Here is a 21,231-nt window from a genome sequence, read left to right as displayed (position 1 = left end):
TAAGCTCGAAGTTCCGCTCTGGGCAAAGAACTGACCACCCGGCTTTACAGACACTGTCTGCCTTAATCCTTATACAAATTCATTCTAGGCTGATGTTGTTGCACCCATGTCGGAGGTTAGGAAAATGAAGCTGGTGGAAAGCCGCTCAGTCTATTATCAAAGGATTTTCTCCTCATACTGATAGTCAAATTTTAACAATAATTTAGTTAAAGTTGAATGGGCTGGAAAAAATGGATAGGCTTTTTTTTTTTTAAACCAAAGAAAACCATAACATCCTTCTATGTTTAATAAGGTGTTAAAACGAAGGTTTCAGTAGAGGTCCATACTAAGTAAGATGTGAAACAAATCATCATGTATATAATTTATAAAAGAAAACCAAAACCCAATTCCATTCTCTTGAACCCCTGACTGCAAAAATATAAAAGAATAAAGGAATTAGAGATAAGGAAGTTCTGTCTGGACTGCTGACAGGTGTGTTCTGAGCATTACCTCCAGGCACACCCCAGGGTAGAAGGAGCAGGGTGGCCGGGAGTTGCAGTGAGGGGCTCTGATGAACACACTCAATCACCCAGGAGAGACAAAGTCAGCTTAACCACACCTCAAAGCATTCTGTAAGGGCACCAATTTCAAAGAACTTTCCACCTCCCCCACTCTTCTCTTTTGGCCTTGAGCCACACTGGCAAAGATCAAGAACTGAAGGGTGAGGGGTGGGGGGGCAGAAAGCTGTGAAAAGAGACCAGAGACCACACCTTTCCCAAAAGCCCTCGGTGCGGCTGGGGGCTGGGGAACAGGGATAAGTCCTTAATTGAAGGACTATCAAAATAGCAATTTATATATTGGAAGACTCATTCTAATTTTGGAACTGAGATTTTGTTTCATCACCTAAAGCATGGACTGGCAAACTTACTCTGTAAGGGGCTGCACAGGAAATATTTTAGGGTTTCCAGGCTGCACAGTGTCTACTGCAACTACCCAACTCTGCTGTTGTGAAAAAACAGCAGACAATATGTAAGCACATGGGCAGGACTATGTCTCCCAAAACTTGACTTAAAACAGACAGCCTGGCTGTAGTTGGCAAACATCTGACTTACAGTGACTTCAATTGCTTTAGAGTGATCAAATGAGTCAGAGATGGCCCAGTTTGGCAGGAAGCAGGGAAATCTCAACCAAAAAAATATTCTTAAAAATCAATTACATTAAGGTTATACTTTATATGCAGCAAAACGTACCAAAGGTACAGTGTGATGAGTTTTGACATTTGTATCTATGTAACCATCACCACAATCAATATTCCATACATTTGCTTTATCCCCCAAAGTTCTCCAATGCCTCCTTGTAGTAAATATCCCCCAACTTCTTCTTTAAAAAAAAAAAAAAAAAAAGGGGCGCCTGGGTGGCTCAGTGGGTTAAGCCGCTGCCTTCGGCTCAGGTCATGATCTCAGGGTCCTGGGATCGAGCCCCACATCGGGCTCTCTGCTCAGCAGGGAGCCTGCTTCCCTTCCTCTCTCTCTGCCTGCCTCTCTGCCTACTTGTGATCTCTCGCTGTCAAATAAATAAATAAAATCTTTAAAAAAAAAAAAAAATATATCCCCCAACTTCTGATCCCAGGCAGCCACTGATTTGGTTTCCATCACTATACATTAGTTTTGCCTTTTCTAGAATTTCCTCTAAATGGAATTACATATATACACATCCACTCACACACAAACACACACTCGTTGGTGTCTGACCTCTTTCAGTGTTACGTTTTAGTGATTTATCCACATGATTACCTGTATCCATATTGTTTCTCTTCATTGCTGAATAATACTTGTTATAGTCATACCAAAATTAATTCATTGATTCCTCTGTGGATGGAAACTTAGACTATTTCTAGTTTGGGGCTATCATAAATAAAGGTGTTATGAACATCTACATACAAGCTTTGAGAAGGATGGCACGAAAAAAACAGTGGCTTTAAAATGGAAAACCATCTTCTAGACACACAGACATAGTAATACTAATGCACTTCATACATACTATGTCACATGAAAATTAGCAAAGGTTTAAAAGGGGCTAAATTTCAAACTATACTTACTTCTTTCTTGAGTTCATTGAGACTGTGACTGATTTTCAATACAGCAAGTTCTAGTTCTTCAGCAATACTTTTTGTTTTCTTGTTTTGCTAAAAATTTAAAAATATACATATATATAGTTACCTCATCTTTTTAATCTGGCAATTCCAATTTTATTTAACTACAAATTATAATAAATGTTTAATATCATTCTGTGAATTATAAAAGTAGGTTTTAAAAATTCACCTATTTATGGTTAGAATGGAAAATAGAATTTTAACTCTCTAGTTATATTTTCCCATTCTAACTATAATAAGATAAATTTTTAAAATCTCATTTCTTTAAAAAATTTATCATGTCTAAAATGAATCTATTTTATCTTCTGCCCAGAATGCTCATCTCTTTGCTTTTAATGGAGTTAAAAATTAAAATCCTATTTACCTTTAACTCTCTATATAAATGTCTCCTTCTCAGAAAGGCCTTTTCAGATCACATAAACTAGGCCCTCTTCTTACCCATTCTAATCTTTCTCTAAGTAATCTAGTTTGCAATTACATACTTACTCTTTTAATTTTTTCTGTTTAAACTTGATCTTCCCCACTAGGCTCTGGTAAGCTCCATGAAGGCTGGGATCACATTTATTTTGGTCACTCATGAATACACAATACCTGATACAGCAAATGGAAGGTAGTAGGTACTCCGTTCTTTGAACAGATAAATCTAAGTCAAATGTCACTATCTTCAAGCAGTCTTCTTGATTCATCTCCCTAAATATAAATTTTCTCTCCTTCAAATCGCCGCAACACACAGTCTGTACCTCTGTTAGGACACCTACAAAACTTTCTGTTCTTGTCTGACCCCTTCCCACACTTTTCTCCATTGCAAAATTCTTGCAGGCGAAGATTTTATCTTGTTCACCTTTAGATTTCTGGTGCCTGGCATATAAAAGGTACTCAGTAACAACAAAAATGAATGAACGAACAATAATACATCTGGCATGCCAACTCAGAGATCTGAGCGCTTGTGAAATATGGGAAAGGTGCTAACTGAAAATTTAAGTTTTGACAGACTCGGACCGAGAGCATTTCCTCTTTATGTTGACTTCTTCTGTTGATGCTTGGGGTTAAAATTTAACACTGAAACAATCCATGCTTCAGGTTAGATATCACATAGATATTTCGAAGTAATCACAAAATGTTGTTTTTAGCCCTGACAACACTCTACTCTAGGTTAATTTCCCATTGATATGACCATTTGCTCTGTTGCAGTTCCAAGGAATAGGAGAAAAATCTTGATTTATATCTACTCTACCTTCATAAACCAATCTCTTTACACAAAAGTCAACTGCTCCTTCATTTGCTGTTCTCAGCCACATTCACCCCTCGGTCTTTACTGCCAAAGCTTTTATTCATAGGTGCCAGATTTGTTCCATCTATGCTTATGTTGTAAATCACATTAAATACTCTTTTTTACATAACCTAGGTCAAAGAAATAAATAAACCGTGTGGGAGCGAGAGTCTCAAGCCTCTATCTCTCCATTATGTAACCATTCTCTACAAGAGTCTGGATACAAGCTCTCTGTGCTATCCCACTCTGTCTGTCCTTTTTTTTTTTTTTTTTTTAAGGATTTTTTTTTTTTTAATTTATTTGACAGAGAGAGATCACAAGTAGATGGAGAGAGACAAACAGGCAGAGAGAGAGAGAGAGAGAGAAGCAGGCTCCCTGCTGAGCAGAAAGCCTGATGCGGGACTCGATCCCAGGACCCTGAGATCATGACCTGAGCCGAAGGCAGTGGCTTAACCCACTGAGCCACCCAGGTGCCCTTTTTTTTTTTTTTTTAAGTAAATTCTATACCACATATGGGGTTCGAACTCATGACACCAAGATCAAGAGTCGCATGCTCTCCCATAAGCCAGTCAGGTGCCCCCAGCTCTGCCCATCTTTACCATTCCTGCCCACATAACCTCCCAGGCTGTATACATGCCAGTCTATTTTGAATGGCTGCTCAAAATCTTACACCAGGAATCAGTACAAGTGTGGAACATCTTCTACCTGCTTGCTGGATCTATCCTTGTCTTCACTGCATCTAGACTTCAAAAGGTTGTCTAAACTGTTGTGTCCGTAGGGGCGCCTGGGCGGCTCAGTTGGTTAAGTGTTTGACTCTTGATTCGCACTCAGGTCATGATCTCAGGGTTGTGAGATCGAGCCCCACCTCAAGCTCCCTACTGGGTTTGGAGCCAACTTAAGATTCTCTCTCTCCCTATCTCTACCCACCCACCCTTCTCTCCTTCTCTAAAAAATAAATAAATAATATAATAAATTGTGTGTGTAAATGCAGTGTCCTCAGAGTTAAGCACTGTACACGTGTAAATGGCTCTGCCAATAAGACTCAGGGGACAAGAACCTCTAGGTCAGAAGCATTTGGGGGAGGAATTTTCCAGAGGTGAGTTTGCTGGACAAGTGGAGATGACGGGATGAACTCGTGGTAGTGACGGTGGTACAGAATCCAGGCTAGCAAGCCAGGTGAGAAACTGAGAAACGACAGGTCTAGAAATGTCAAGTACCATGAGCGCAGGACAGGAAGGATGCTCTGGGCCAAGAGGGAGGGAGAAAAGGGATAAGACATCCTGCCCCACTCCAGACCTCCTTCACACTCCTTCCACGGTTCTCAGAGATTTAGGGAAGAGCTACCCTGTAGGGTTTACTCTGACAAAAAGGGCTCTTACACTCTGAATCCACACGGACAGTAACTGCTGCAGGTCCAGTCTTGCCTGAGTTGACAGTTCCAAGATGCGTTCCCTGCGCTCGTGGCTGGTGTAGGCAGAATCAGTGAAGTCCTCGGTGCGCTCCAAGATGACTTCCAGAGTTGCAAAAAGACTCTCTTTCGACTGAAAATAAAGATTCTCCCGAAGAGCTTCAATATTCATCTGAGAATGAAAAGGATATCCATCTCCATGAGTCAATATTCCCACCTAACCAAACACGCTGTAACTTCTAGCAGTGCCCAGAGAGGCTAGCAATTTCCTTCCCTGTCTGAGGGCTTGGGGGAAATACAGCCTCCAGCGATGACTCTGTTCTCCAGGACACATTGCTCAGGAGCCACCACCGGCCACGCAGAGATTCACTGCAACAGCTGCCAACACAACACTCCTATGAAATCAGTAAATACTGAGGCAGAAAAGCATGATCATGTAGCAACCGGCAGGAAAAATGAACCCGCCCGCAGGTAGAGAATCTGCATCTGTGAAATGCTGAGGCAAAGTCCTGAAAGACTTGTTACACCCAAATCTGAACTTGTGCTGAGCCCAGGGGCCAGGGTGTGGAGGATGTGGGTATGGGAAGGGCTGGGAAAGGCACCAGTTTTCCCTTCCTTAATTCAGCAAAACTCTCCAAGTCCCGAATTGATCTCCCAACATTTTGTTGTACACCGGACAGCACCTCTCTACCAGCATCATCTTTCTGAAATGCAAAGCTTCTGCTAGTGCTACCTCCCTTTAAGTAACTCCTCACCACCTATACAATTAAGCTCAAATTTCTACCGCATAACACCAAATCGTCTAGGGTCTTGATTTTATAGATCTTCCTGACAGTATGTCTCACCACCTCCCAAGTTCCCAAACAACCTGTCACTTCAGCCATCCTGTGCTCAGAGTTGCCCACACATGTGACAGACATGTGTTCTCTGGCACATCTCTCTCTCAGGGGTCTAACTGACACTATGACACTACAGCTATATCTAACCTCCAGCCTGTGAGGTGTTGTAAAAAATACCTTGGGCCAAGAGGCAATCAGTGGTGATGACCAGGACTGGCTCACACTGAATGTGAGGATAAGAATAGTTTACAGCACAGATTGCATGGAGCACTGGGTGTGGTGAAAAAATAATGATACTGTTATGCTGAAAATAAATAAATGAAAAAAAAAAAGAAAATTCAAAAAAAAAAAAAATAGCTTACAGCAACTGCCTTTGGTTTAGGTCAGGATCCTGGGATCCCAGGATAGAGTCCTGCATCAGGCTCCCTGTTCGGCAGGGAGTCTACTTCTCCCTCTGACCTTATCCCTTCTCATGCTCTCTCTCAAATTAAGGGGAAAAAAAAGGTAAGGGGTGCCTGGGTGGCTCAGTTATCAAGCACCTGCCTTTGGCTCAGATCATGGTCCGAGAGTCCTGAGATCGAGCCCCACACTGGGCTCCATGCTCAACAGGGGACCTGCTTCTCCCCCTCACACTCCCCCCATTCCTGTTCTCTCTCTTGTTGCATCTCTATCAAATAAATAAACAAAATCTTTTTTAAAAAAAGTTAAAAAAGAAAAAAGAATAGCTTACATTTGTTTAGCACTTTAAAGTCCTTTCACAAACATAGACTCAAGTTAATCCTCGCATCTGACCCATTTTCACAGGACCCATGAAAATACCAAGATTTGGGAGGGTCAAGAGGCCACAGCGGGGCCTGCTTCCCCTTCTTCTCTTGGCCCAAGGTGTAACAGTAACCACCCCATTCAAGGTAGACAGCAATTTTTTTTTTTTTTAAAGATTTATTTATTTATTTACTTGACAGAGAGAGAGATCACAAGTAGGCATAGAGGCAGGCAGAGAGAGAGAGAGGAAGAAGCAGGCTCCCTGCTGAGCAGAGTGCATGATGTGGAACTCAATCCCAGGACCCTGAGATCATGACCTGAGCCGCAGGCAGCGGCCCAACCCACTGAGCCACCTAGGTTCCCAGACAGCATTTTTTTTAAAGATAGGAAAGAACATGGATAAAAGTCAGGTATGGAACTGACAAGGAACATCTGAGAATTTAGAATTGAAACAATTACAATATAAAAATCAGTCATGTTGACCACACACCATTTATGTTAAGGTTTTTGGTTCTCCCCTTTGAAAGAGCATACACATGCTTTTAAACAGCAACTGAGTAGAGTTATTTTTTCAAAAGCCATTCATTTATACGGTTTCCTAAAATTTGTCCATACATTCCCAGTACAGATATCCAGTTTCCATCTACAGATCATACTCTCCACCAGTAATAATGGTTAAGATGCCAACAAGATGCCCAGTGACAGGGAGACAGAGTCTCTATTCCTCATAGCTCTGTCCTCCAGAACGCCCGATGCTGAAGGATCAGCAGCCAGAGCGTCCAGAGCAGCTGGCAGCAGCTACAGGCGCAGCACTGCCCGAGTTAACCTGGAACCCAACTTGGCACCAGAAAGCAACAGACTTGGCTCTAGGCCTATTCGTTTCCCTAATTGTCCTTTAACCCTTGAGAAAACATCTCCCCCCTCAGCCTTTATTAAAAAAAACAGATTAGAAAAATAATCTCTAAAATCCCTTAGGTAATAAAAACTCTCAAAACAATGACTGGTCTTTGTAGCTTCTTTCCCCTCAGGAAGAGATGTAGGGCAGGGCCGGCTGCGACAAGCAAACCCACAGGCACAAACTGCAAGGTCATGGACTTTGGGATTAGCGAGTCCGGGTTCTAAAGAAGGGTTTCACCGCGGACTACACCTTTCCTCCTCAGAAACACAGTGATAAGAGTACCCACCTAACAGGGAAGTTAATGATTAAATTAGATACTATTCATGAAGACAATGACCCCTAAAAATAACTGGCCTTTCCATGACTTTGTTTCACCCCATATTCCAACCTAAGGAGGAGTTAAAAAGATGGAAGGGATGTTATCCTCGCTGCAGCCCTGGCCTATTAGATGACTTCCAAGGGCCCTATTTTTCCCAGTTGTTAAATGAGAGGTTGTACAAAATGACTCCCTACGGTCCTCCTCAGTCAGACCCTGCTCTGACCCAGAGAGCACCTTCCCCAGCTCTCTGACTTCCCATGAGAAGCTCTGCCCAAAAATGGTGGGGATTCTGTGTCAGACTGCCTGGGTTCAAATCCTGGCTCTGGCACTTCCTTGCTGGCAAATTACTTAATCTCTATTTCTCAGTCTCCTCAACAGAAGAGCAGCAATAAAATTTTATAGGTACACACATGTAAAGCATTCAGAACAGGGTTGGCACAGAGTAAATGCTCAACAGTACACATTAGCATGAATTAGTGTTCATTCTAGGTTTGTTTGTGTTTTTCTAAGATTTTATTTATTTATTTGACAGACAGAGATCACAAGTGGGCAGAGAGGCAGGCAGAGAGAGAGGGGGAAGCAGGCTCCCCACTGAGCAGAGAGCCCGATGCAGGGCTCAATCCCAGAACCCTGGGATCATGACCTGAGCCGAAGGCAGAGGCTTAACCCACTGAGCCATCCAGGCATCCCCATTCTAGGTTTTAATTAACATTAACACTATTACTATTACAAGAGTCTCCAAGTCTCCACCGTGGAGCTCAGGGAAGAGCAGGGATTCCAAAAGAAATGATTTGCTGTCTGTCATCAGCCTCGGAAAGCTCAGCACTGCTGATTGGGCAGGGAACACCTTTCTGTACAGAGGACAGGAGGCTCCCGAAGCATGCAGTAACACAGGGCCCGGGGAGCTACTATAACCCCAGCCCAACGATCTCCATACAGACGACGCTAAACCAAATGCTACCGAATACTAAGTTTACACAGAGTGGCACTGTCTTGAAGAAAAGTATCTGCTTTTGTGAAGCATCTGTTCTAAAAGATTACACCAACACATGCATACTACATCTAGAGCTGTTCCTCTGATACGGAAAGAAAAAAATATATCTTCTCCCCATTCTTACCTTGAATTCTTTAATTCCAGTAAAAATACTGACAGATGAAATGTCAGTCTCTCCACCTGGTTTGCAGTCAGTCACGATTTCTATCACCTTATCTAACGCCACTTTCATTCGGTTAAATACTCCTTCTTTGTTTTTATGGGCTGATTCGCAGTTGGGATGCCTGAGACATGTCTTCAAAACAATTGAGAATGTTTATTTTCAGACTGGGCCCATACCATAATACACAAAATCTGACAGAGAACTTGTCATGCTAATAAAAATGATTCTTTACCAAAATCTCCCGGGTCCCTGGCTCACCCAGCTGCTTCTCCTCACTAAAAGTGGAAGCAGGATGAGTAAAAAGCGATAGCAAGGTTAAGTGAAAAAGGCAGAGTGCAAAACTGTATCTTTATGCTTCAATAAGATTACTTAAAATGGGGGGGGGGGGGACTATCTTCATCATGATTAAAACTATTTTTAAATGTTGCCTTCCAGGTGTGAAAACTAAAAAAGAGCGGGAACACATGACCACATGTTCTATGGCAGCGGACATATCTTTGACTTTGGAAAATGGTGTGAATGAAAGCTGCTCAGGGGCCTGGACGTGATCAGAGCCTTGCCAGCGCGCTCCGCGGAGGCTTCGCTACGCCAGCCCAGGGTAAACACCATGAGCCGAAACCACGACTCTAAACAAGCGGCTCCTGAGCGGCGGACCACTCTCCTCTCGGACTGCACCGCGTCGCTGGCCAGATGCGGTGCGGAGTCACCAGCACTTGACTGACGACTTCGCTAAAAGTAGCAAAAGCAATCAGAGGTGCGGATTTACACACTATACAAATTAAAGGCTGGATTACTACTCCACTGTTACTTAACAGATTCTAAGTCTCCTCGCTGTGTCGGGAGTACACGTGCGGGCTCCCCGATGAAACCGGCACCCCTGCAGGCAGGGACCCTGCGTCACACGCCCTGACTCGGCACCTCCATGCCACCCTCCGCAGTGGGGGCGCTCAGGCAGCAGGGACTCGCGGACTGACTGCTGTCTGCAGGGCGGGCAGGAGTTGGCCCTCTTGCTGAAAGGTAACTGGGATTTGACTGCAGTAGCCTATGTTCCAATGTGTAACTGTAATCTCTTTAAAAAATGTAAAACATAAATTGGAGGCGTATAAGCGGGTAAAACAAAAGCGTCCCTACCTTTGAGGCTGTGAGAAGCATCATTGTACACTTTTCAAGAACTGCCCTGGCTGCTGCCATTTTTGCCTTTTTCTTCTCGTCTTTCAGATCCTAAAAATGAAATAAAGCCACTGAGCCGTCTAGGATCCTGTAAATAACTTCTTGAAAATTCATTTATGCAACAAGAATCAATTGAGTAACATTGTTTAAAAAGTGACAAAGTAAAAAAAAAAAAAACAGGATAAAGTTTTATAAAATGCCAGCGCTTTGATCTAAATCCATCAACACAGTGTATGGAAAGAAACAGGTGCCCTTACTGAGGGCGGAGAGCCAGGACCTGAGACGGAGCAGGGGGGTGATGCCTGGCACCCCGCACTCTGGTGGCCTACACACTGACGATCTCGTGCCCACACCAAAATCCTTCCCTCCTGACCGGAAACAACCTTCTTATTCTTTACTCCATTAAGAGCGACCTATTTATCAAGCATTTGTACGCTATTATTTCCTTTAATTAGATATTTAGATGTCAACACTTTCAGAGACCATGTCTGGTTAAACTTAACCAATATGCTGCTCTGAAATTTTTTTTTTAAGATTTTATTTATTTATTTTATTTATTTATTTGAGAGAGAGAGCACAAGCAGGGGGAGTGGGAGAGAAAGACGGAGGCTTCCCCAAGAGCTGGGAGCCTGATGTGGGGCTTGATCCCAGAACCCTAGGATCATGACCTGAGTCGAAGGCAGGGCCTTAATGACTGAGCCACCCAGGCGCCCTGCTCTGAAATAGTCTTAAGATGTTTTCGGGTCTCTCATTTTCTCCAACTGGATTATGAAGTCTGAAGCAGGCGCCGTGCTTTGAATTTTTTCTTTTAGTTTCTCTTCATAGAGCCCTTGATAGGATGTATGCTATTACAGAAAGTACCTAAGTGCTGTGATCAAATCTAGAACTAAACACTCTTATAATAATTTGGTCACAGCCATCTAAATCAGAGGTCAGCAGCCATTTTCAACAAAAGGCCAGATAACAAAGTTTTCAGGTTTTCTGGGACAGAGAGTCTGCAACAACTAGTTCAGCCACTGCAGTGTGAAAGCCACACTGAGACAGTCCGTAAACAAGCTAACATGCCTGTGTCCCAATAAAACCTAACTACAGACACTGAAATTTGAATTACACAAGATTTTCACCAGTCGCATTAGTCAGTCTTCCCATTTGTGGGTTGTAGGCCATGCATAACACCATCTATTATACAGTAATAACAAATGAACGAAAAAAATCTGTTAGAGGGCTAGTCAACAGGACAAAAAGAGGTGTTCATAAAACCAGGCGAATACCCATCTTCCAATTCCAGCCACAACCAGGAAAGTTCATGGCCAACATGATAGTCTATAGGACTGTTCCAAAAATCTGAAGAGGTCCCTTATTACATATCTAACTTGCTGACAAGATCAACTCATGCATGAATACCACAACAAAGAAAAGTCAATGCTAGATACAATACGGTCTTCTGCCTCCCTAAATTTAGGAGCTTATAGTCTAAATTGAGGAAAAGACCTATGAAGAACTAATATCACACTGTAGGTTAAAAACTATAGGCTCCAAGATCAGACACAACGAAGTTCAATCTGTTAGGTGAGTGACCTTGGGAAAGTTTATTATCCTCACAGGTTCTATCTCCTTAGCTGTGAAACAGTAATAACAACACCTGCCTTATAGGAATGTTTTCAAAATTAATGAGATGTTGTGTATTAAGTACCTAACGCATAGCTAATGCAAATAAATAAGAGCTTGACTTATTATTATTGATTCTAATGGAGAAAACTGATGGAAATAGATAAAAGCAGAATATGTAACAAATTACAAAAACAGATATACAATAAAATACTAACAGAATATATAATTATGATGACTCAACTTATTTGTTTGAGCCCTCATAGAAGAGTCAAATATATTTTCCTAAAATAGGAAGTATTAGATCTGAGCTCTGAAGGCAAACATGACCTCTCCTAGTGTGTGTGGTGAGAACATATTTAACTGGTAAATGTATGTAAAAAAAAAAAAAAAGTCATGTAAAGTTACTTACATCATCCTAGCTCCTTTATGAAAGGTTTTTAACACCAAGATTATAAATTTAATAAGCAAATAAACCAACCCAGAAGATCACAAAGACCACACCTCCATCTAAATGACAAAGTATATGTGTATTTGAAAATGTTTAAATGTGGTAAACACATACGTTTTGTCTATCTCCAGTTAGATGTGCAAACTCCACCATTTCATTTCCAAATTGACTGAATATTTGGACAAACTCTTGAAAGCTATTCACTTTCTCTAGTCTTTCCATAGTTGCAAGAACCTGCAAAACAGAGAGTAATTGATTGTCAGGTGTAGATATGAAAGAGACTGAGATGTCAAGGAAAAAGGAGAAACTGAATTCTAGGAGAGAGCTGAGAAGGAGTCGTCAGAGGGGAAGACAGGGAAGGAGGAGCCCAGAGAAGTAGAAGCACATCCGAAGGTTAGAATCATCTAGGGAACAATTTGTTTTTACGGTGGGGAGAATTGAGCTTACTTGAAAATTAAAAGGAGAAAGAGTACAAGAAACTACTCGAGATACAGGAGAAGAGATCATTTATGTAGCAAAGTCTGGAGAAGGTGGACATGTGCAGGACAGAGGTAATCCAATCTTCAGAGAACTAGGAAGACAGGGGGCATAAAGGTATTACAGGGAAGCCATAAGGTTCAGTGAACCAGAACTGGGGGAACCTTATTCTTCCCAAGAAAGTAGACGGAAGGTCACCTGCACAGGGAGGAGTGGAAAGGAAGGTGTGTCGCTTCGAGAGCAGGAAAACAGTTCGGATCAGTCAGGAATTGTCTGTGTTGAATAAATTAATTGCCAAGAGGCTCTGGGCAGCCAGGGGTAAAACAAACAAACAAACAAACAACTTCAGAAACCTATAGTAGAGCCAAGAGACAATGTTAGGTGTTTTCTTGATACTAAAAGTAAAGTGAACAGATGTGAAACATATTTTCAAATATTTTTCTCTAAAATAATAATACTGGATTAGCTCTTGTCAGACCAAGATAGGTAAAGAAAACACAGATATCCTGTGTTTACTTTTGAAAATGAGGATATGATGGCTAGTAAGCCACCCTGGCAGCTCAGGAAATCCAGGTGACCAGCACAGATAAGGCAGATTGCTACCACTGAGCAGAAATTCTGTCTTTTAAAGAGAGAGGGCTTTTTCCTATAACTCCAGCACTGCCCGATCCACTTCTCCAATTTCTTTTTCACTTGAAAATCACTCTCTTTAGTTGACTCAGTGCTCATCAGGTAGTGCTGTCCTCAAACTCCAATGAGACAATCCCTTCCCTGGCAAACTGTTTTCCTCCTTGCCTAGGGAATTATCCAGGGCAAGAAGTGACTCTCCATGCCCTGGCCTCCCCGGATGATGGGGGAGCACGACCATTAGCTCAGTGACTGGAAGACTTCTTCTAGACTGGGAGAGTTTAAATTTATTCAGCAAGCTTTATGATTATTCATAATCTCTAGGGATGCTGCAACAGAAATTCCGTAGATTTCCGTGGAAAACTGTGGTTTCAGATGATTGAATTTTTTTCTTAAGCTTACAAATTATTATCCTCTGAGTCTGAAAAAAAAAAAGGTACTGAGGAATTTGGTATTTTTATCAACCAGGTTTTTACTACATACATTGTCATAGTTCTTGGCTTTTCTTCCCAAATCTGTGCACATGAAAAGCTTTCACGAATAAGCTTCAACAAGTAGATAACGATTTTCTGGGAAGAAATACTATTTACATCTAAATGTACAGACCCAGTGCATATATTGTTTAGGAATTACAGGTGCAAAAGAAACACCACTTTTAAACTACACTTTTAAACTGGAGGCATAAATAATTGAAACTGACAAGTATTGCCAAATTCCCTGTAATTAACCTAATAAACACTTTTGAACAAAAGACATAACACAGAAACACAGAAAGACGAGTACCTTATTTCGTGATGTTATTATCTGCTTAATGACTACTCGGTCTGCCAGCAACAGCACTTTTGTCACTGAAGAAAGAAGTAATCTTGCAGCCTTTATAACTCCTGTCTTATCTGTAAAAATCATGATCTGGCCGTCAGATTCTGGATGATTCAAGCTGCTTATATCTGTAAGCGCCGCAATTGTTTCTCCTAACAAGAAAGGAAAGGGTAAAAAGTTAAACTGGGAATAAGATGCACTTAAATTAAAATGTAGGGTTTTCTCTATTTTTTGTTTTTGTTTTTGTTTTGTTTCTATATTGTATGTATTATTCTGCAAAGGGGGTTTTCTCTATTCTTGAACGGAATGTGCTCCAGTGGAATGTGCTCCATAGACACTTGACTTTAGGGTCTCATTTCAGGAAGAAGAAACAGCTTCTCCTTGATGAGCACAGGATTATCGTAGGAGGTTCTCTAATGACAAAACAATGGCACATTCTTAAGAACTTGGAGAAATGTGTTGCCTTCACCAAGTCTGCAAAATATTTTAACTTTTCTTCTAGCGATACAGCAAACTATATGATCTAAACTAAAAAAGCCTTCTCTGTAAGACCAAATAAGAGAAATCCTAAGACCCAATAACCAAAGAAGAACCGAAAGCAGGGCAGTAAGCAGTTGCCAAGACTTTGGCCAGGGGTGAAGGGATAGAAATGTACCGGACGGGGGTGGCAGTCACTGCCCATCTCCATAGCCTGAAGAGGCTCAGGCTTTTATGAACACCCATGGAAAGAAGACCAAGCGTTGGGCCCTTGGGAGGCATTCTTAGTAATAAGGGGGCCTAGAAAAACCATCCATAGGCAAAGGGATATGCAAGTTTATCTGTTGAGCAGCCCGGGCTCTGAGTGGGAAAACAACAAATGTATCTTTCCTGAGAACTCAAGACACTTGCTAACCCTGAGGCTTACTCTTTGAACTTATACTTCTTATGATGCCCAGCATAAATTGTTCTACCAAATGAACGTCCAACCCCTCTAGAAAAAGTCTCTTCTTCACTATCAAAATGCTTTGATTTCTGGAATAGCAATTATCCATCAATAAAATAATATAATACAAATATTTGTTCTCCTTAAAAATGAAGCCTGTCTGTAGTTTCTTCCAAACTATACTGTTTAATTTAACAAGATTAAAAAAAATAAATTTCCATCATCTTGCAATGTTCAAGGTAATTGTTTATATCTTATATAAACCTCAATGCACAAAGGATTCATTTTCTCACAAAACCCCCCTTGTCAATATTATTATATCAATATATAATATTGTATATATACATATATATGTATATATGTATATGTGTGTGTGTACCCAATAACGTATCAGCCCATAAACTAAGGATCTTGAGTACAAGTACCTGAATTTTAATGGACAGGTCACAGGGTATGACATAAAGAAGGCAAGATTTAGGATCAATCTGGAAAAGGGAAAGACTCAAAGTCAGGGTACTACTCGGGCAGAATTTCAATTGTGGGTATGAAGCAGTGAGGATCTTACAAGAAGGCAGCTATAGGAATACAAAAAAGATGATTTGGGAGATACCAGGTAAAGAAAATATAAAATTGGCACCTGAGCAATGATAGGAAAAAGAGATGAAAAAAATGACTTCAAGTTTGTGAACTTGAATCACTTTAAAAATCAGAAGAGCATAGAAAGGGTGATGATAAATTTACTTCCAGGTGACAAGAATTTGAACAACACAGGAAAACTCAAAAACAAGCCTGTAAATATGGACTGGTTACATGTCGTGACCATAACTGAAACTCTACTAATAGAGGAAGTCTGTGGCAGCCAGCATCCAAGATCACTCCCAGTGATGCCCACCTTCTGGAATTTACTACATCCTTGTGTTGTCTCTTCCCATATCATACAAGGATTGGTATGGCAGAAGTGATAGTATGTTACCTCCAAGACAGGTTTCTAAAGACACTAAGGTAGCCATCTTGGTTGCTCCCTCTGTCTCTCAGGGAAGCCAGCTACCACCTTGTAAGCAGCCATCCCTACAAAGAGGCATAGATAGGGAGAAACTCGGGCCTCTGCCCAAAAGCCAACAAAGAAGTGAAGCTGGCCAACAACCAACAGAGGGAACTGGAAAGCAGATCCTGCAGTCCAGTCAACCTTCAGATAACCACAGGCCAAACAGACACCTTGAGTGTAACCTTGTGAGATACTGACCCAGACCCCACTAGCTAAGCCACTCCCTTATTTCTGATCCTCAGAAACTAGGTGTGGTAATAAATGTTTGTGGTTTTAAGTTGCTAGGTTTGGGTTAATTTGTTACACAGCAATAGATTACTAATACAGTTTATATCACAAAATATACAGAGGAAAAAAGGGTTAGAGTTAAACCTTCTTGAACACAGAAATGGGCAGGAGAAAAAGTATCAGTGTGCAATAGCTTTGAGGATAAAAATATTTCCTCTCGACCTCTGGAAAATATTACTTTTTCCTACAGCTTTCAATCCTTAAAGATGCTACATAAGAGCCTGAACATATGGCATTATGTAACTTCTCTTTTTTCTGACTAAACCCAGGCATTAAATTCCTAACTACGTGGGATGATAACATTTGGTTAGTTCTACTAACATGGTCAAATTCTTCCGTAACATAAAATTGTTCAAAGTGTAGACTGCTCAGAAATTAGCTCCCTAAAAAAGTCACAAAGCTGTCCTTTTAGCTTCGTGGTTGCCATTTTTAACTTGTGTATGTAATTAGATTGTTGTGCCTTAATGTGAAAACCTGAAGTCAGTCAATATATTGCAAATATTTATTGCGCTCCCATAAAAAATATGGGACTAAGTAGACAAGTAAAAATGCTGAAGGGAGACACAAATTGGGTGGAGTCAAACATTACAAACTTCTAGTTACCAAATAAGTCATGGGAATGTAATATATAGCTTGGCAACCATAGTTTAATACTCTATTACATGTTTTTTTTTAAAAATTGCATTTTTAAAAAAGAAAATCTTAAAAATTCTTACTAAACACACAAAATTTTTAACTGTGTATGATGACAGATGTTAACTAGACTTACTATGGTGATCATTTCACAATATAGTTGACCATTCAACAATGTGAGGTTGAAAGCTGTGGGTCCACTTATATGCAGATTTTTTTCAATAAACAAGGCTACTACTACAAATGTATTTCCTCTTCCTTATAATTTTCTTTTTTTTTTAAGATTTTATTTATTTATTTGACAGACAGAGATCACAAGTAGGCAGAGAGGCAGGCAGAGAGAGAGGAGGAAGCAGGCTCCCCGCTGAGCAGAGAGCCCGATGCGGGGGTCGATCCCAGGACCCTGAGACCATAACCTGAGCCAAAGGCAGAGGCTTTAACCCACTGAGCCACCCAGGTGCCCCCCTTATAATTTTCTTAATAACATTTTCTTTTCTCTAGCTTACTTGGTTATAAGAATATATTATGTAATATGTACAACATACAAATTATCGGATAATCAACTGTTTGTAATTGTAAGACTTCTGGTTCAACAGTAAGCTATTAGGAGTTAAGTTTTGGGGGAGCCAAAAGTTATACATGGATTTTCAAGTATACAGGGGTTGGTGTCCCTAACTTCTTTGTAGTTCAAGGGTCAACTGTATATCCAAATAGAAAAATCACTGTTTGTTGTACACTTGAAACTAACATAACATTATAAGTCAATTACACCTCTATTTAACAAAATGTAAAAACACAATGAAAGAACTCAACAGAGGAGGAGCCCCTGGCTGGCTCAATCAATGGAGAGTGTGAGTCTTGATCTCAGAGTTGTAAGTTCGAACCCCATGTTGTGTATAGAGATTACTTAAAAATAAAATCTTTAAGAAAAAAAGAAAAACCTCACCACAGGAAAGAAAAGTAAAACACAAAAACAAAAACAAAACTATAATGATAACTAATACTTATTGAATACTTTCTATGTGCCAAATGCATACATGCATTGTATCAAAACACTTCTATAAACACTAACAGGACCCCCATCTTATTGATGAGAAAACTGAAGTTTAAAACCCTTTAATAGCTTGCCCAATATCACACTGCTATCAAGAGAAGAGTTGAGACTGAAATCTGGGCAGTCTAACTCCGAAGTCCTAGTTCTTTATTACTACTTTATATTATTTCCCTCAAATAAATATTAAATTGTCCAAAGGAGACAGTAATAAACTATGGGCTGAGCGGGCTAGAAACATTATTCAAGTTAAGCCTGAGATTTGTACATGTTAAGAGAAAATAAGGTTTCCATACTACACAACTCCAGGAGGCGCCGTTCTCATTCTCTTACCAGAGTGACAAAAGAGGTAGCTCTCAAGAGGGGGAAGGGCACTTCAAAAAGAGACAACAGGTGGAGTCCATGACAACAGATGGCTTCCAAGTACCACAGTCTACAGGAGTGTGGGTCGGTGGACCACATCCTCTTTTCTCACCCTATACTGAGCACAGTGACAGCCTACAAAGCCCATAAGGTGAGTAGGACTCAGCTTGCCCTTTCATTCAAAAACCCCTACTCTTGCCTTAATTAAGGGCTGCTATAAAAAAAAAAAAAAACAGTAATATGTAGAACATCTCTACATTTTCTGTTGAATTGTCCATTGCATTATGTAATGTCTGTTGTATAAGCGCCCACACGATAATTTAGTGCCAGGAAAGAAGCTGCTCTCCACTTGACAAGCTGGTTTGTTTCCTTTCAACAAATGATGAGAATTATATAACCCTTTCTTTCCCACATTTGTGTCTTGCCTTCCAGGAAGTACAAAGATAAATTTCTTGCTTAATTAGAGTAACAATGTTGGTCGAAGTTTCCGACTTTGATATTTATTTTCATCACCCACTGTAATGGATTTAGTAAACATGTATCTTTTATTGTAAGCTACTTTAAATCCTCTTTACAACGAAGGCAAAATATAAATTATGAATAGAATAAAACCATCCTTCCTTCCCCACTTGAAATCTATTCACTAGCACAGTGAATGGCTACAGACTCAAGAGTCAACTCAGAATTCTCCCTGCTTTTAACCAATAATGAAGTCTATCTATTTAACCACCTTAATGAATATTTCATGTACTCTCCCTGTTCTTTATTATCCCTAAGGCATTGCCTTGACTTAGCCTGGTTTATTAAACAAAACTCCATATTCATCTCCCTGCCTTTATCCTCAACTCTCTCTACTTGACCCTTGTTTGTTCATTCCTTCTATCCTACCAAGAAAGATTTCTAACACAAAACTATGTCTCTTATCTGGCTGAAAATTCCTCAATCTGTCATCTATAGCGTAATACCTGAAGTCACTCATATAACATATAGGACCACGTATGATCTGGTTGGCCCCTCCATATTTCCTTGGCCTTATTTCACTTAGGATGATCCTCCAAACACACCTGCTCCTCCCTCAGGGTTGCCCATCTCAGTAAATGGCCACCATTTCCCTAGCTGTTCATACTTCAAACCTTGGAGTTATCCATGACTCTTCTTTCTATTGCATCCCACATCCAAACTATCAGCAAATTGTACTAGCTCTACCTTGATTTAAAAAAAAAAAAAAAAAAAGCCAAATGCAATCTGACTTTTTACCACCTCAAACGCAATGACCTTATCTAAGTGGCCACCATTCATCACCTGAACCCCTGCAACAGCCTTCTAATTGGTCTCTGATTTCAACCTCATGCCTCCTAATATCTACTCCTCATATAGGAACCACCAGTGACTTTTTTAAAATATGAGATTATGTCACCAACCTGCATAAAGCCTTCCATTAGGCTTTGATACTTAGAACACAGCCCTGTCTTTGCCCTTCTAGAAGGCCATACCTGTTCTCACTCTTCTCCTTGCCAGAAATGCCATTCTTCCAGATAGTCTTTCATGTAGCTGGGACCCTCAATGGAGCAGACTCTGCTCCCATGCTACTTCCTTAGAGCGGCTTCCTGACCCCCTACCTCAATGATTCTCAACTGGGGGCCATTTTGACCCCATGAAGGACATCTGGCAATGTCTGGAAACATTTTTGATGTCACAGTGGGGAAAGCGGGGAATCTAATAGCGTCTAACAGGCAGAAGCCAGGGATTCTGATAAACACTTTATAAAGCACAGGCCACCCCCACCCCCAACAAACTATTAGCAACAAGTAACTATCTGGTCCCAAATGTCAACAGCATAAAAACTGGGACAATTTGACCTCTCTAAAATATACCTCCATTGATCTCTTAACCCATACTTGCTTGAGTTTTTCATGAATAACTATTATATATCTATTCATTTGTTTCTGGTCTCCCTTACTAGAATGCAAGCTCTATGAGGGCAGACATTTGACTGATACGTACACAGCTATATCCCTATGGCCTAGAAGAAAGCCTGGCATACAGCCAGTACTCACCAAATCTTTACTGAAAGAACAAATGGATAAATTATACGTCAACAAAGGTGAACTGTTTGTATCCATCAAAACACCCCAGGTTGTCTCAGGCTTTTGTGCCACCAGCTATAGAAAACTGTGGGCCATTACAAAATTTGAAGACGCTATGATTTGTCTGCTATGAATACAGGAATATGCTAATTTTTTAAAAGATTTTATGTAATGTCTATACCTAATGTGGGGCTCAAACATACAATCCCGAACATGCTAATTTTTATTTCCATTTTCTACACAATGGCAATTAACTAATATGCTCCTCGAGGGCAAAGTCCATGCCTCACATTCTCCTATATCTCTGGCATTTCAATGGTTAATGGCAAGAATGGAAGATACTACCCTACCCAATGAAAGAATTCAATGTGTCAGATTTAGGATTTGAGCCAAGAGAAGTTCAATATTCCTGGAAGCTAATCCAGGCCTTTAATGTTGTAAGAATCTGTAATCACAGGCCTAAGACAGGTACCCACCTTTACTCAAAATAAGACAGTAATTTGTCATCATATCCAAAGCAATAAAACTGGTATAAATAGGCATTAACATCAATATCACATACCTGCTTGTTTAGCTTCAATGCAGGCAATATTTATTTCTTCTTTCAAATCCCAGTTTTCATTGGCTATAGCTTCCCCGACTTTCACAAATCTTCCGACTGCCAAGTTGACCGCTTGTCCTACACGCTGAATTGCTTGCAGAGTTTTATCAGACTTTTTGGTATTATCTTTATGATTAATAAGGGTGGTAATCTAAAAATAAAAGATGAAAGCAACCTGATTAAAATTTACCTCAGCATCTTTTAAAGCTGTATCACAAAGGCTAAGAAAATTAAGCCCAGCATACTAGACTAGGCCCAGCATATAGCAACAGTCTTTGGTCTAACAGACTAAATTCACAACTTTA

General features: G+C 40.5%; 1 protein-coding gene across 2 annotated transcripts in view; it reads right to left on the bottom strand.

Annotated features, from left to right (window-relative positions):
• CTNNAL1 (catenin alpha like 1) overlaps nt 1-21,231 on the bottom strand; it is a 63,654-nt gene that overhangs the window by 25,196 nt on the left and 17,227 nt on the right. For both annotated transcript variants that reach the window (XM_059141685.1, XM_059141684.1), the window contains exons 2-8: nt 20,888-21,077; nt 13,901-14,088; nt 12,128-12,247; nt 9,916-10,005; nt 8,746-8,916; nt 4,781-4,981; nt 2,078-2,164 (exon numbers count right to left, since the gene is read on the bottom strand). In XM_059141685.1, coding sequence (XP_058997668.1) covers nt 2,078-2,164; nt 4,781-4,981; nt 8,746-8,916; nt 9,916-10,005; nt 12,128-12,247; nt 13,901-14,088; nt 20,888-21,077 — 1,047 coding nt within the window. The remainder of the gene's footprint in view (nt 1-2,077; nt 2,165-4,780; nt 4,982-8,745; nt 8,917-9,915; nt 10,006-12,127; nt 12,248-13,900; nt 14,089-20,887; nt 21,078-21,231) is intronic.

The sequence above is a fragment of the Mustela lutreola genome, chromosome 12, assembly GCF_030435805.1.
Source record: "Mustela lutreola isolate mMusLut2 chromosome 12, mMusLut2.pri, whole genome shotgun sequence".
NCBI lineage: Eukaryota > Metazoa > Chordata > Mammalia > Carnivora > Mustelidae > Mustela > Mustela lutreola.
Note: the sequence above shows the minus strand (reverse complement) of the source record. Positions and strands in the feature narration are given on the sequence as shown.